We start from the raw sequence: 16,762 nt of genomic DNA, 5'->3' as shown, positions 1-16,762 counted from the left end.
GGAACATCAGTTGTAACAAATGCATCACTCTGGTGGAGGGTATTGATAATGGAGGAAGCTATGGGTGGGGCGGGGGTGGGGGAAAGCAGAAGTATTGGGAGCTCTGTATATTCTGCTCATTTTTGCTGTGAACCTAAAACTGCTCTTAAAAAGTAGTGTATTTAAAAAAAAAGAATCCAAGACTTTTTTTTTTAATTCCCATATCCAAAGTATATAGGGAACTTAGTTTATTACTGAGATGCCATTTCCTATCTGTAGAGTTACTTGCAACATAAGCAACTGACAAAGAATTTGTATCCAGAATATATAAAGATCAATAAGAAAAAACAAAAATAAAAGGCTGTAGAAAGAGGAAAATCAAATGGCAAAATCCACATGAAGCAATCTCAGCTTTACAGGTAATCACTGAAATGCAAATTAAAAGAATATGATTTTATCAGCAACAGATTATCTAAAATTTTAGAGTCTAATAACACCAAGTGTTGATGTGGATGTACTAAAATAGAAATGCATATGAGCTCTTGCTAGGAATGTGCAACTCAGCATTGCCTAGTAAAGTTGAAAGCTCATGGGAAAAAAAAACGGAAGACTCATGAGCTCCATAACACAGGAGGAATTCCCTTTCTAGGCTTCTATGTAAGCTTTGGATAAAAACAAAACTAAGTCATATGCCAGGGAGACGTACAAAAACACTAATTGGGGCAGGATTTTTAAATAGTGGAAAAGTGAGAAAAAACTAACTGCTCTTCAGTTCAGTTCAGTTGCTCAATCATGTCCGACTCTTTTCGACCCCATGAACTGCAGCACGCCAGGCCTCCCTGTCCATCACCATCTCCCGGTGTTCACTCAAACTCACGTCCATTGAGTCAGTGATGCCATCCAGCCATCTCATCCTCTATCGTCCCCTTCTCCTCCTGCCCCCAATCCCTCCCAGCATCAGAGTCTTTTCCAATGAGTCAACTCTTCACATGAGGTGGCCAAAGTACTGGAGTTTCAGCTTTAGCATCATTCCTTCCAAAGAACACCCAGGACTTATCTCCTTTAGGATGGACTGGTTGGATCTCCTTGCAGTCCAAGGGACTCTCAAGAGTCTTCTCCAACACCACAGTTCAAAAGCATCAATTCTTTGGTGCTCTTCAGTAGGGTAATGATAAAATTTTGGATTTATGGGCAAATAATGGAAAACTATTGCATCTGTTAAAATGATAGAATCTTTATTTATCCAGAATTTAATGTTGAGTTACATAGTCAGCAAAAGTATATATACAATGATAGTATTTATGTAAAATTTTAAGAGACTAAATGATACTTTTATTACATACACGTATATATAGTAATGGCTCCCCACTCCAGTACTCTTGCCTGGAAAATCCCATGGACGGAAGAGCCTTGTGGGCTGCAGTCCTTGGGGTCACTAGAGTCAGACACGACTGAGCGACTTCACTTTTCACTTTCATGCACTGGAGAAGGAAATGGCAACCCACTCCAGTGTTCTTGCCTGGAGAATCCCAGGGACCAGGGAGCCTGGTGGGCTGCCGTCTCTGGGGTCGCACAGAGTCGGACACGACTGAAGCGACTTAGCAGCAGTAGCAGCAGCATATATATCAATACATGTGTGTGTGTTAGTCACTCAGTCGTGTCTGACTCTCTGTGACCCCATGAACTTTCCAGGTTCCACTGTCCATGGAATTCTCCAGGTAAGAATACTGGAGTGGGTTGCCACTCCCTTCTCCAGGGGATCTTTCTGACTCACGGATCGAACCTGAGTCTCCCATGTTGCAGGTAGATTCTTTACCATCTGAGCCACCATGGAAGCCCTATCAATACACACACATGCACAAATGTAGTAAAAGATAAAATACTTAAAAGAATAATAGACATCAACTACAAAATAGTGGTTATCCCTGAGGAAGGGAGAAAATTGAATAGGGCTTTAGCTATACTCTTAACAATTCTATTTCTTTAAAACAAAAATATATGGTAAAAATTAATATTGAATAATTTAGAAGATGGAAATGTTTCATTATTTTCTATATGTTTAAAAATATTATAGTTAAAATGGTAAAATGTTTCTAAAATTTTTAAAAAGAGGAAGATTCAAGTATTCTTAAAATAAGAAGTTGTAAAATATCACATTTTTAGTTTCCATGTAATTCTTTTATGCTTCCCCTTTTTAACACTTTCTAGAGTTAGGTTCCCATGTTGTCTTAATTTTTCTTTACCCCTTGGCCAAATGCCCTCTTAAAGCACTCCTGGATCTGATCTTAGTATCTAAATAACAGGAATACTAGGTACACCAAAACTGGATCTTGGTATAAGAATGGAACTAGAGGGGTTTTATACTAAAAAGGGGCTGGGGGTAGAGGGGAAAGAGGCCATTGGCACTCCTGATTCTCAGGACTTCAGACTTGAACTGAATTACACCACCAGCTTCCCCAGTTCTCCCCTTGCAGACAGCAGATTGCAGGATTTTTCAGTCTCCATAATCGCCTAAGACAATTCTGATAATAAGTCTCCTCATTTACATAGTATATATAAAATATATATAAAGATAAATCCTATGTGAAAGTTCAGTGGTAAATAATCTGCCTACAATGTAGGAGACCCAGGAGATGCGGGATCAATCCCTGGGTCAGGAAGATCCCCTGGAAAAGGAAATGGCAACCCACTCTAGTATTCCTGCCTGGGAAATCTCATGGACAGAGGAACCTAGCAGGCTACAGTCCATTGGGTCACCAAGAGTCTGATGTGACTGAGGGACTGAGTATCCACACATGCATACATACATACTTAATATGTAGAGAAAAAGAAAATCCAACCAGCTATATTTGAACCACACTGTTTACTTTTTTTTTTTTTTTTTTTTTAAATTTTGGTCACATTCCATGGCAAGTGGAACCTCAGTTCCCTGACCAAGGATCGAACCCACGCCCTGCACCCACACATTGGAAAGCATAGTCTCTTTCTCAGAGAGACAATAGTATTGAAGCAGGATCTTACTTCCCTTTCCAGGGATTAAGCCTAGCCACCAGTCCACCAGGGGCTAGAGGCTAGAAGTGAAGTTCCCTGATTCTTACCCGGTCTGACACCAAGAATGTTTCAAGGAGGCAAAAACTGCAAAACAGGTACAAAGTTTATTACTAGAGAGACACAGTACGGTGTATAGGAGAGCACATAGAGAAACAGTTTATTTATTTATGGCAGAGGAAAGGCAGAGATACACACCCGGAGAGGAGTGTGGGGGTCCTAAGTGAGGAGTACAGTAAAGAGGTGGTTTACATCACTTTATAGGATCTGGGTCTTTGTTTCAGTCAGTTCAGTTCAGTCACTCAGTCGTGTCCGACTCTTTGTGACCCCATGAATTGCAGCACGCCAGGCCTCCCTGTCCATCACCAACTCCCAGAGTTCACTCAGACTCACGTCCATCGAGTCAGTGATGCCATCCAGCCATCTCATCCTCTGTCGTCCCCTTCTCCTCTTGCTCCTAATCCCTCCCAGCATCAGGGTCTTTTCCAATGAGTCAACTATTCGCATCAGGTGGCCAAAGTATTGGAGTTTCAGCTTCAGCATCATTCCTTCCAATGAACACCCAGGACTGATCTCCTTTAGGATAGACTGGCTGGATCTGCTTGCAGTCCAAGGGACTCTCAAGAGTCTTCTCCAACACCACAGTTCAAAAGCATCAATTCTGTGCTCAGCTTTCTTTATAGTCCAACTCTTACTTTGTTTACATATGGCCAATTAACTTCTTTCTTTCTCCACACCTGACTGGTCCTAGGATCCTCCCCAAGATGCATGTGCAACTTTTTTCTAAGATGGATCCCACCCTAGAGCCTGGTGGGTGCATGTCCAGACTTATTATGGGGTGGGGCCCCCTCCTTTTTTGACCCCTAGAAGCCTTCCTGTGAAAGTGCAGAAGGGGAAGTCTTCCTTGACCTCAGGAGTGGGCCGGCCCTTTATCTCTCTACTCCAGCAGATCTCAGCTTTTGCCACTAGCTTTGTCCCTGGAGTGTCTGGGTGAGAACAAAGCTTGAATTTTACTCCACTTGACAAACACCAGGTGTCCGGCCCAGGTGCCCGCCTATCTCTGACCTCAGTCTCAATAAGTCCCCAGACAACAGTATTTTATTTTTTTAAAAATCTGTGTATTTATTTATTTGGCTGTGCCAAGTCTTGATTACAGCATGTAGGATCTTTAGGTTATGGCATATGGGGTCGAGTTCCCTGACCAGGGATGGAACTGGAGCCCTCTGCATTCAGAGTGTGGAGGCTCAGCCACTGGACTTCCAGGAAGTCCCCACACTATTTTCATGTGTATATTACACTTATAAAATTGTAAGTTGTAAGAAGCAGCATTATTTTATATATCTTAAAGAGGAACTTGCTAACATTTAAACTACAACACGATGCTTTCTCATTAGATAAAAATGTGTATGTGTTGTAAGAGTTCTATGTCTTGTCACAGACATTTAAACATCAAATACCTACATGTTTGAAAAAGTGAAGCAAATTGATTAACGTATTGCATAAGCTTCTTTGCATTCAAATCAGACTCTGGAGAATCTCCCTTTGAGTCGGCATCCTAGATGCCCATATTTTTCCACACGACACTTGTGCCAGTAAGGACTTTGGTGGTGCAGCATTTCTTGAGCTCTCCACTCAAAAAGCGGGCTTCCTAGATGTTGGTAATGTTGTTTCTTGATTTCGGTGCTGATATCCAGGAACGTATTCCATCTGTGTAAATTCATTGAGCTTGTTGTTGTTCAGTTTCTTGGTTGTGTCCGACTCTTTGTGACCCCAGGGACTGCAGCATGCCAGGCCTCCCTATCCTTCATCATCTCCTGGAGTTTGTCAAACTCATGTCGGTTGAGCCTGTGATCCATTCAACCATCATCGACTGTCATCCCTTCTCCTCCTGCCTTCAATCTTTCCCAGCATCAGGGTCTTTCCCAATCAGTTGGTTCTTCACATCAGGTGGGCGAAGTATTGGAGCTTCAGCTTCAGCTTCATTCCTTCAAATGAATATTCAGGACTGAATTCCTTTAGGATGGACTGGTTGGATCTCCTTGCAGTCCAAGGAACTCTCAAGAGTCTTCTCCAACACACAGTTCAAGAGCATCAATTCTTCGGTGCTGCTCAGCTTTCTTCACAGTCCAACTCTCACATCCATACATGACCAATGGAAAAACCATAGCTTTGACTAGATGGACCTTTGTTGGCAAAGTAATGTCTCTGCTTTGTAATATGCTGTCTAGGTTGGGCATAACTTTCCTTCCAAGGAGTAAGCGTCTTTTAATTTCATGGCTGCAGTCACCATCTGCAGTGATTTTGGAGCCCAAGAAAATAGTCAGCCACTGTTTCCACTGTTTCCCCATCTATTTGCCATGAAATGATGGGAGCAGATGCCATGATCTTCGTTTTCTGAATGTTGAGTTTTAAGCCAGCTTTTTCACTCTCCTCTCTTTCATCAAGAGGCTTTTTAGTTCCTCTTCGCTTTCTGCCATAAGGGTGGTTGCCGAGGACCAGCCCCGGCTGATCCAGGGTATTCGAAGGGGAAACGGCATCGGCGACCTATTCAAATGGTAATTAGAGATATAAAGAGTAATAGAATGAGGATAGCTCAGTAGGAAAATTCAGTGGAGAAAAGAGGCTGAGTAGCTTGGTTTACGCGGAAAATCAATATAACCCGTGACACCAGGTTAGCTCTGACCACGGAGGCCGCAGGCGCCCTCTCGAATAGCGGAAGGGGCCCCACCTTAGACACCTTCTCGAGTGGGTCTTAGAAGCCCAGGCAAATAAGTGGTCGCAGAGGATATCCACGTTCCAGATGGAGACTTCAGCCGGAAGTTAAAGGAAAGAATGACATGGGGAGACCAAGCATTGGTGAGCAAGGACCATAGCTTTATTTTTAACAGGGGCTTTTATACCCTAAGTTACACATAGAGGATAATAGGGGATGCAAAGTCAGCAGTTTTTGATCCTTATCAAAAACCAGGGTTTCTTTCCTGCAAATTTATCGTATACAAATGGTTTAGGTGATTTACATCATCTTCTGGCCAGAAGGCCTACTAACATTTTATGACTCTTGACAAGGACTTATCAACAAAGACTTATTTTCTCTAAGAGTAATTATTTTAAGGTTTGGTGCCATCTTCCAAAGATAAAATTGCATTCCTATAGGGTGGATGTGTAATGGGTTTACAACAAAGGAAAGAATTTATTACCTTAAGGGTCTAAAGTTACTAACACCAAGGCCACTACTTATTTTTTCTACATACCAACTATTAATTAATACATATTCAAGGATACAATTCAGGGGATGTGGAAACTTGGCAACAAACATTGACTCATCAATGAAATCCTTTACTAGTCTTATTCTGACAGTTTCTAACTCTCTGAGAGGCTCTAAGCTATTTGAATATCTTAAGCTTCCCGTGCTTCTGGAGGCTGGGAGACTGTAAACAATCGTATGCATAGCTGCAGGAGTCCGGGTAAACTTGTCAGGTGAGTTAGAGAGCCATCTGAGGGGTTTGGATTTAAACACTCCTAATTGCCCAGGAACTTTATTAATTGGAGCTGTAAGTTAACTCTTTGACAGAGAGAGCGAGATGGTGGTAGGGGACAGCCCCCAGTAAAGTCAGAGGTGAGAGCACAAAGCAATAAAGTAGACAGACTCTGGTTTTTTGGGGGGCAGATGCTCGAGAATATCCGGGCGGACTCCTGAGGCTCGATCCCGCCTTTGCGTATGCTGAGCCTCCTTCCTCATGACCTTTGTCACGAGTGGAATGCCTCACCAGCTCCCGGCAGGTGGTATCATCTGCATATCTGAGGTTATTGATATTTCTCCCGGCAATCTTGATTCCAGCTTGTGCTTCATCCAGCCTGGCATTTTTCATGATGTACTCTGCATAGAAGTTAAATAAGCAGGGTGACAATATACAGCCTTGATGTAGTCCTTTCTTGACTTGGAACCAGTCTGTTGTTCCATGTCCAGTTCTAACTGTTGCTTCTTGACCTGCATACAGATTTCTCAGGAGGCAGGTCAGGTGATCTGGCATTCCCATATCTTTAAGAATTTTCCACAGTTTATTGTGATCCACACAGTCAAAGGCTTTGGCATAGTCAATAAAGCAGAAAATAGATGCTTTTCTGGAACTCTCTTGCTTTTTCCATGAGCCAGCGGATGTTGGCAATTTGATCTCTGGTTCCTCTGCCTTTTCTAAAACCAGCTTGAACATCAGGAAGTTCACGGTTCACATATTGCTGAAGCCTGGCTTGGAGAAGTTTGAGCATTACTTTACTAGCGTGTGAGATGAGTGCAATCGTGTGGTAGTTTGAGCATTCTTTGGCATTGCCTTTCTTTGGGATTGGAATGAAAACTGACCTTTTCCAGTCCTGTGGCCACTGCTGAGTTTTCCAAATTTGCTGGCGTATTGAGTGCAGCACTTTCACAGCATCATCCTTCAGGATTTGAAATAGCTCAACTGGAATTCCATCACCTCCACTAGCTTTGTTCGTAGTGATGCTTTCTAAGGCCCACTTGACTTCACATTCCAGGATGTCTGGTTCTAGGTGAGTGATCAGACCATTGTGATTATCTGGGTCATGAAGATCTTTTTTGTATAGTTCTGTGTATTCTTGCCACCTCTTTTTAATATCTTGTTTCTGTTAGGTCCATACCATTTCTGTCCTTTATTGTGCCCATCTTTGCATGAAATGTTCCCTTGGTATCTCTAATTTTCTTGAATCGATCTCTAGTCTTCCCCCTTCCATTGTTTTCCTGTCTTATCTCTCCTTGCCATTATTTGGAACTCTGCATTCAAATGGGTATCTCTTTCCTTTTCTCCTTTGCCTTTTGCTTCTCTTCTTTTCACAGCTACTTGGAAGGCGTCCTCAGGCAACCATTTTGCTCTTTTGCATTTCTTTTTCTTGGGGATGGTCTTGCTCCCTGTCTCCTGTACAATGTCATGAACCTCTGTCCATAATTCTTCAGGCACTCTATCAGATCTAATCCCTTGAATCTATATTTGTCACTTCCACTGTATAATCATAAAGGATTTGATTTAGGTCATACCTGAATGGTCTAGTGGTTTTCCCTACTTTCTTCAATTTAAGTCTGAATTTGGCAATAAGGAGTTCGTGTTCTGAGCCATAGTCAGCTCCCAGTCTTGTTTTTGCTGACTGTATAGACCTTCTCCATCTTTGGCTGCAAAGAATATAATCAGTCTGATTTCAGTATTGACCATCTGGTGATGTAGAGTCTTGTGTTGTTGGAAGAGGGTGAAGAACAGAACATTCTGACTGATTGAACACTGTGCTCAGCACTGAGTTGCCATGTAACACGATATAGATTACACATTTTCAAAGAATTAGGATGTGTGATAACAAAACCAAAATTTATATTAATCAAAATCTTCAAAAAATTATACCAACTTCTAAACCCTAAACTTTTATGATTTGTGAGTTCGTCTCCTACTGCTGTTCTGTTCCTAAGTATCAGTGTATTAGCGATCAGGCATTCTACCTTTCTGCCAGTTTAACTGTTCCTCTCTAGGCTGTCCCTAGCCCTGTGATGTGCCTTTTTTATATAGTCACTTTGTAAGTCTATTTCCTTCAAAGGATTAAAAGTTTCTACATGGCAGGAACATTGTGTTTGTACAGCTTCTAGCTTCTAGCACCCCACACAGCTTCTAGCACATGCTTGGCCCACAGAGAGCATTCAATATACATTCAAAAATATTGTTTTGGCCACACCATGTGGCTTGTAGGATCTTAGCTCCCCGAACAGGGACTGAACCTGGGCTGCTGGCAGTGAGAGTATCGAGCCTCAACCACTGGACTGCGAGGTAACCCCCAAGATAAATTTTTATGTTTCAAACTAGTTCCCCCTAAATGGATAAGGGGTAAAACAAATATTTATAGCAACATCAATGATGCTAAAGCTGAAACTCCAGTACTTTGGCCACCTCATGCGAAGAGTTGACTCATTGATGCTGGGAGGGATTGGGGGCAGGAGGAGAAGGGGACGACAAGAGGATGAGATGGCTGGATGGCATCACTGACTCGATGGACCTGAGTCTGAGTGAACTCCGGGAGCTGGTGATGGACAGGGAGGCCTGGCGTGCCGTGATTCATGGGGTCACAAAAAGTCGGACACAACTGAGCGACTGAACTGAACTGAACAACTATTGTTTCAAGTAAATTAAGCAAAAAACCCAAAACTAAAACAAAAAAACTTAATAGGTATATAATCTTTGATGAGAAATTTACTGAATGCTTTCTTGGTGGTAAATACCATGCTAAGTGCTTAGTTCTCAAAACAATCAATGAAGTAGGTGGTATTTTATTTACAGAGAGAAGACTGACAGATAGGGTTTTTATCAAGTATTCAAGTATTTGTTGAGCATCTACTTACTGGGCACTGAACTAGCACAGAACAGACTCACTGCCTTCTGTGGAGCCTATTTTCTAGTAGAAGTTGCTAAGATCACATATATGTATCAGTATTCTAGATTTATACTTTATATATAGAGTTTGGACAGTTGAATGTTCATCTCTGAAATGGCCCTATTCTCACTGTTGACAAAAATTTGAGACTCAAGAGCTGAAGTTCAAGCCCTGGTGACTTCTTCAAGGTAAAAGTCACCTTGAAGGTCACTCTACCCTTGTTGACAGCATCCAACCTTGTGAGGATCTGACCTCCTGACTTAAACAGAAAATATCCTCAATAATAATAAAAGGAATTATATGCTGTGAGAGTCCGTTGAACAGCAAGAAGATCAAGCCAATTCTAAAGGAAATCAGTCCTGAATATTCACTGGAACGACTGATGCTGAAGCTCCAACTTTGGCCACCTGATGCAAAGAACTAACTAATTGGAAAAGACACTCACGATGGGAAAGATTGAAGGCAGGAGAAGGGGACGACAGAGGGTAAGATGGTTGGATGGCATCACCAACTTGATGGACAGGAGTTTGAGCAAGCTCCAGGAGTTGGTGATGGACAGGGAAGCCTGGCGTGCTGCAGTCCAGCGGGTTGCAAAGAGTTGGACACAAATGAACTGATACTATGGGATTAAAGAAATAAAAGTTAAAGATATAGCTTTTAAAGCCAGAAATTTAGCTGCCATACAGATTTCAGTTAAGAGTAGTAGAACAGAGAGGAGACTACAGAATGGACTCTGGCCTCTCGGCAGCTCAGAGGGTGGAAAAATCCAGGGGAAGGATGAAAGTACCCAGCATCATCACAATTTCAAAAAGCAAAGCTACAGACCCTGGGCGATTTTGAGTTTTATTTACTTTTTTCTGGAGCTAGACACATACACAGGGAGACAGCTGAAAAATGCAAAGAGGAAAGAGCAGTTTCAGGTCTGAAACATTCAAACATGCACTTCCTGTGAAACACGGAAGCTGCTGGGGGTTGATGGAGGGCTCCTTCTGCCAGGCCACTGCAAAATAATCATTAATCATTGAGGTCTTCGTAACTAATCCCTAGTGGTATGGGGTGTCTTAGGAAAAGTCGCAAAGTTTCACTGAAGTAACACTGAAGTTGAACTTGGAAAGCAAACAGAAGATGCTAGAAAATGAATAAGAGAAGTGGTTTTACAAGCTGCTGAGCGGGCAGAAAACTGCCTTTTTCTCTAGTTTGAAGCAATTTTTCCGACTATCACAATATTATCTAGGAAATTTGAGACAGAGGGCACCAAACTATTTCCAAATGCAGAGAAACTTGCCAACAGCTGACCATGGCTCTCATGGCCCTTGGAATCTACTCAAGTATGCCTAGGGGAGGGAGAAAACACACATGACGCAGCACACAGAGGACCTATTTGACATTAGAAACCTTTTATTGAGACAAGGCCAACAGAGGGCTGGACATATTACAGGGTCAAGGAAGACTGAAGAAACTAATCTGATTTCTTTTTCTTCCGTGGAAGAGTGGGCAGCCCAAATAATGAACAGAAGCCACTCTGAGATTACTATTTATACTTAAGGCAATTTAAAAAATGAGATCTCAGCCAAAAACCCTATACCTGGCATTAAAAAAAAAAAAAAAAAAATTACATCTTTTGGATGGATGGACTAAAAAGGCTAAATTGTCTACTCAAAATCTGTACAGCAGGAACCTGTTTTCAGCAGGTAAGCCTATTTACAAGTAAGATCCTCTTACTCTTGTAACATTGTCCTGTTTTAAGAAAATATATAATACCCATCCTCTGCAGAGTTGGTCTGTAAGGCCTCTGTGACTCCACAGAAGTATAAAACTGTCTCTACTACAGAACTATTTATACAGCAGTGTAAATACATATAAACACACTTGCCCCTCGCCCCATCCTACAAACAGGTTATCTTGAATGAGAAGTTATGGCTCATTCATTTTTATATCTTCAGTGACAATTAATAGGCACTCTCTCTCACTCTTTCTTTATACATGTGTATATAATTATTTTCTTGCATGAATACTAAATGAAAATGATTTTATACCATGACTGTTTGCATTTCAAACATTCCCACCATTAGCCATCTCTAAAATAAGAACACCAAAAGCTACCAAGTTTACTGTGGTTTCTACAACATAGTGCTTCTGGACTTTTTAATGTAAACAAATATTCTTAATTTGCAAGTTTTCAGAGAAATGTACAAATTTAGCATTCTCCTTGGAACGGAAGACTTGCTTGGAAGTTACTTCATTCTTTTTCTCTTTTTCAAGAGTGCATCTCGTAGCGCCAGCTGGAAGATAAAGAAAAAATGATGTAAACATGATCTAGAGAAGAAGACCACTGGACCAGTGTTCAAAGTGAACCTGTAAATATCCTCAGAAAGTTTCACAGTCCCCAAAAGAAAATAAATGGAATATTAAGTAAAAGATTATGAAGAATAAACCTAAATATAAAAAGAAGATAACCAAGGCCAATGTGTACCTTTTAAGTTTGTGATGAATATTATTCCATTAACTCCCTAAGCACCCATCACCTTTTGAGTCCTAGAAACTTTAAAGCATTTTGGGGGGGTGGAAGTTGCCTGGCTCTACATCTACATATTCAAACTTTTTGAATTTTATGATTTTAAGTTATTGATTTCTTGCCTTTAACTCAGGTCTGGGTCTGAGTATGTCTGTGTAGACAGGCAGAATAACTGGGACACTTACGGTAGAAAAAAATTAACAAGTTTCTTTCAACCTAAGTTGCATAGCTAAGAAGGTTATTTCTGAGTTAGCCATATATGTATTATTTTCATATCTGTAAAGTCAGTTTAATTATAGTATCCGTTCATATTGTTTTATATTGATTCAGTTCAGTTCAGTCAGTCATGTCCGACTCTTTTCGACCCCATGAATTGCACACCAGCACAACAGGCCTCCCTGTCCATCACCAACTCCTGGAGTTCACTCAAACTCATGTCCATCGAGTCGGTGATGCCATCCAACCATCTCATCCTCTGTCATCCCCTTCTCCTCCTGCCCCCAATCCCTCCCAGAATCAGAGTCTTTTCCAATGAGTCAACTCTTCGCATGAAGTGGCCAAAGTTTTTGAGTTTCAGCCTCAGCATCAGTCCTTCCAATGAACTCCCAGGACTGGTCTCCCTTAGGATGGACTGGTTGGATCTCCTTGCAGTCCAAGGGACTCTGAAGAGTCTTCTCTAATACCACAGTTCAAAAGCATCAATTCTTCGGCACTCAGCTTTCTTCACAGTCCAACTCTCACGTCCATACATGACCAGTGGAAAAACCGCAGCTTTGACTAGATGGACCTTTGTTGGCAAAGTAATGTCTCTGCTTTTGAATATGCTATCTAGGTTGGTCATAACTTTCCTTCCAAGGAGTAAGCGTCTTTTAATTTCATGGCTGCAATCACCATCTGCAGTAAATAAGTTAAAAACTGGAAAGCTGTGGAATACTCATATATATGGTTAAGAATGATATATTAGCTAATAATATGTCACCAATGCAATGGACATGAACTTGGGCAAACTTCAGGAGATGGTGAGGGACAGAGAAGCCTGGAGTACTGCAGTCCATGGAGTCGTAAAGAGTTGGACACGACTGGGCAACCGAACGACCACTCATTAAACTTTGTGACAAAGCACAGGCCACTCTCACACATATATCAGGCCCCTTCCTCGTTCACACCATCTGAACACACTGCTAGGTCCTCTTCTTTTTCTCTTCTCATGTGCTTTACCTTCCTTCTCTAGTCTCACCTCTTTTTGGAGATGCTCTATAACTGCACCATCCAATACAGTAGCCACTAGCTAAACATGGCTGTTGGGCAACGAAACATGGCTAGTCCAAATATTCCCAACTGAGGCTGTAGCTCAGTTGGTAAAGAATCCACCTTCAGTGCAGGAGACCCTGGTTCGATTCCTGGGTCAGGAAGATCCCCTGAAGAAGTGATAGGCTACCCACTCCAGTATTCATGGGCTTCCCCGATGGCTCAGACAGTAAAGAATCCACCTGCAATGCAGGAGACCTGAGTTTGATCCCTGGGTTGGGAAGATCCCCTGGAGGAGGGCATGCAACCCACTCTAGAATTCTTGCCTGGAGAATCCCCATGGACAGAGAAGCCTGGCAGGCTACAGTCCATGGGGTCACAAAGAGGCAGACACGACTGAGCAACTGAGCACAGCACAGAGCACAAGTGTAAAACACACTGGGTTTCAATTAGCTCAAAAACAAGAATGTAAAATATCTCATTTAATAATTTTCATATTGATTACTCTGCTGGCCTAGAGGGAAGGACAGAATAGAGAAAATTAGGAACCCAGAGTCAAGCTTCATAATGAAGAGACCCTGAAGAAAATATAGGACAAGGAAACAAACACAGAAGTTCTGATCATGGCAAGAAAACCGGAGGAGGAAAAAGCATTCTTGAACCAACGTGTGAGCGTGTCCAGTGAACTCTTAACTTCGTCTTAAAAAATTCTTTAAGACAAATATTTGATACTTCCAGAGGTGCTGATGGGAACAAAGCGGGGCTTCTCTATCATGTGAAAAAAAAGCTGCTAAAAACAGAGAAGTAGGGAAGGGAACACTCCTAGCTAAGTGTAGCAAGATTACAAATATCTCAAAATAAGGCAAGGCTTGCCAACTGCCAACTATTTCCTCAACTGTAAAATCGTACAAAAGGCAGGGAAAGATAAACTAATAGATTTAATCAATTCAACCATGAATTTAAATTGAACTGGGAAAATTCAATTTAAAGTCTTTTAAAATAAGTTAATTTCTGGCTGCACCGGGCCTTCGTCGCTGGTCTTCTCTCGTTGCTGTGAGCAGGACCACTGCCTAGTTGTGGTGCACGGGCTTCTCACCGCGGTGGCTTCTCTTGTTGTGGAGCGCATCGCATAGCACATGGGCTCAGTAGTTGTGGCACACGGGCTTAGCTGCCCCTCAGCAAGTGTGATCTTCCTGGACCAGGGATTGAACCCCCGTCCCCAGCACTGGCAGGTGGATTCTTAACCACTGGACCACCAGGGAAGTCTGAGACTATTTAAAATCTTTAATGGCATCTTTCACTTCAGCTTTCAACAACTTCTATTCAGAATATTGTCATTTTATTACTTATACAATGCTGCTAAACAGTTGCGGAGAAGGCAAGGGCACCCCACTCCAGTACTCTTGCCTGGAAAATCCCGATGGACGGAGGTGCTTGGTAGGCTACAGTCCATGGGGTTGCGAAGAGTCAGACACGACTGAGTGACTTCACTTTCACTTTCATGCATTGGAGAAGGAATGCATGAAGGAAGGCACCCCACTCCAGTATTCTTGCCCGGAGAATCCCAGGGACAGAGGAGCCTGGGGGGCTGCCGTCTATGGGGTCGCACAGAGTCGGACACGACTGATGTGACTTAGCAGCAGCAGCAGCAGCTAAACAGTTGAGAACTAGCAAGTTTAAATAGATAGGGAGGCCTTAAGGGGTACCTTAATTTAGTTCATTCTGACTTGGTTCCCACACAGACGGAGCCCTGCCCTGGAGAGCTGGCTCTCACATTTGGAACCGGGAGGTTCATAACTGGCTTGCAATTTAGGAACGCTGGTTCAGGATGTGGCACTAATTTACTTTACCTGATTTACTTGATTTACTTACCTGATTTCCTAGAGATTCTCCTGGGTACAATTAGATATATACTCTGGTACATGCCCAGTAGACAAGGATATACAAACAAAAATCTGTTTTACTACAATAACAGGACTACTCGCCCAAGACAGAAAATGGATAAAATAAAATGCCAAAGTCCTGTAAGGGCACACAGAGGAAGGACCATGCCAGGGACAGACTGTTTAGTCTGTACTGCTCTCCTGCAGCTGTTTCTAAGACACTGTTGTTGCTTAGTCACTCAGTCTTGTTCCACTCTTTGTGACCCTGTGGACTGTAGTCTGCCAGGCTTCTCTGTTCATGGAATTTCCCAGGCAAGGATACTGGAGTGCGTTGTCATTTCCTTCTGCCGGGGATCTTCTTGACCAGAGATTGAACATGCGTCTCCTGTGTTGGCAGGCAGGTTCTTTACCACTGAGCCATCTAGGAAGCCCTTTCTGAGATACTACCACACATGATAATGTTTTTTGGAGAAAAGCACCAGGCATATAACAAACACTCAAAAATTATTCTTCAGTTGAGTTTTATATTGTACTTCACGGATGCAACACCAAGAGACTCTTAGCATAGGAATGGACCTTAGCAATCATTTAGCCTAAACTCATTTACACAGGAGAAAAAAAACCAAAAGTCACACAGCTGAATCTCAACCAAGTTAGGTATAGGATTTACATTTCTGACTGCTCTCCATGCTAAGAATACAGCCCATTAATCCTGAGACACACATTACACCAGGTCTTAGAGGGCACAATTCCACTCACACATAGAGAAGTCTCAGAACACCACCACCACTCTGCCTAGTCAAGCTTCAGGTTGAACTCACCTGCTTTTCTCGGAAGGAACGCTTATTTTTTGACCGGACATTATGACTATACCGCATCATCATGAAGTTCTTCTGCTTTTTCTTCTCTTTATTGGTGGAACTGGAAAATGGATTCATTTTGGTTTTCTTCCGCACAAATTCTTTTCGGTCTGTTTTTCCAGCCTATTAGCACACATGCACAAAAAATACCATGGCAGGAGTTAACACATCAACACACACATCTCCTCTGTGGCAGCTCTACTGGAAGTCAAGGATACGAAGGTGGATGGAACCCAGTCCCTGCTCCTTGGTGACAGTTCAGTCCAGGGGAGACATGACTGTGATGCGCTGTAATGCGGCTGGGGAGCACAGTGGAACAAAGGGCGTTCAAGAGGTCAGAGGAGCCTCTGAGAAAGGGAGACCTCATGAGCTGCTCATTGCAGGGTGAAGGCCTTTCTGGTGAGGAAAGGTGGGAAGGGTAGAGCATTTCAGGAAGTAGGAATAGTTTATCCACAGGTGTGGGGAAGAAACAAGGGTTTTCAAACTTGTCTAAAGAGATGTCAGTACCAATGCAACAGAGGGTGACGTAGGGAGTGTTTGGAATGGTGTCTGGAATAAAGGCAGAGAAAATGAAGCTGGGAAGGCAGGCAGGCTCCAACTGTCTCTGCTTTTCTTTAATGACTATAAACATTCCACTGCTTTTCTCATAGCTTTGATAAATGGACTGTGAACTATGCACCTCCTTTAAACTGGGAAAATGTTATGGTGCCTTTCTGCGCTCCAGTTTGTCTTGGACAGTGGTTACATGGCTGTCAAGTTGCTAAAACTCATCTAACTTCCCATCTATGCCTTCTATTCTATGTTAATTA

General features: G+C 42.3%; 1 protein-coding gene across 2 annotated transcripts in view; it reads right to left on the bottom strand.

Moving 5' to 3' along the window:
• Positions 1–10,825: 10,825 nt before the first annotated feature.
• The window catches only part of SDAD1 (SDA1 domain containing 1), a 30,622-nt gene continuing 24,685 nt past the window's right edge, over positions 10,826–16,762 (bottom strand). For both annotated transcript variants that reach the window (XR_015165283.1, XM_086405345.1), the window contains 2 exons: positions 15,915–16,076; positions 10,826–11,729 (listed from right to left, as the gene is read on the bottom strand). Coding sequence is in view for 1 of the 2 variants with exons in the window: in XM_086405345.1 (XP_086261471.1) it covers positions 11,682–11,729; positions 15,915–16,076 (210 nt within the window). In the remaining variant the exon portion in view is untranslated. The remainder of the gene's footprint in view (positions 11,730–15,914; positions 16,077–16,762) is intronic.

The sequence above is a fragment of the Bos grunniens genome, chromosome 6, assembly GCF_055505025.1.
Source record: "Bos grunniens cultivar Pamir isolate PY7600 chromosome 6, Bosgru_T2T1.0, whole genome shotgun sequence".
In the NCBI taxonomy this organism is placed as follows: domain Eukaryota; kingdom Metazoa; phylum Chordata; class Mammalia; order Artiodactyla; family Bovidae; genus Bos; species Bos grunniens.
Note: the sequence above shows the minus strand (reverse complement) of the source record. Positions and strands in the feature narration are given on the sequence as shown.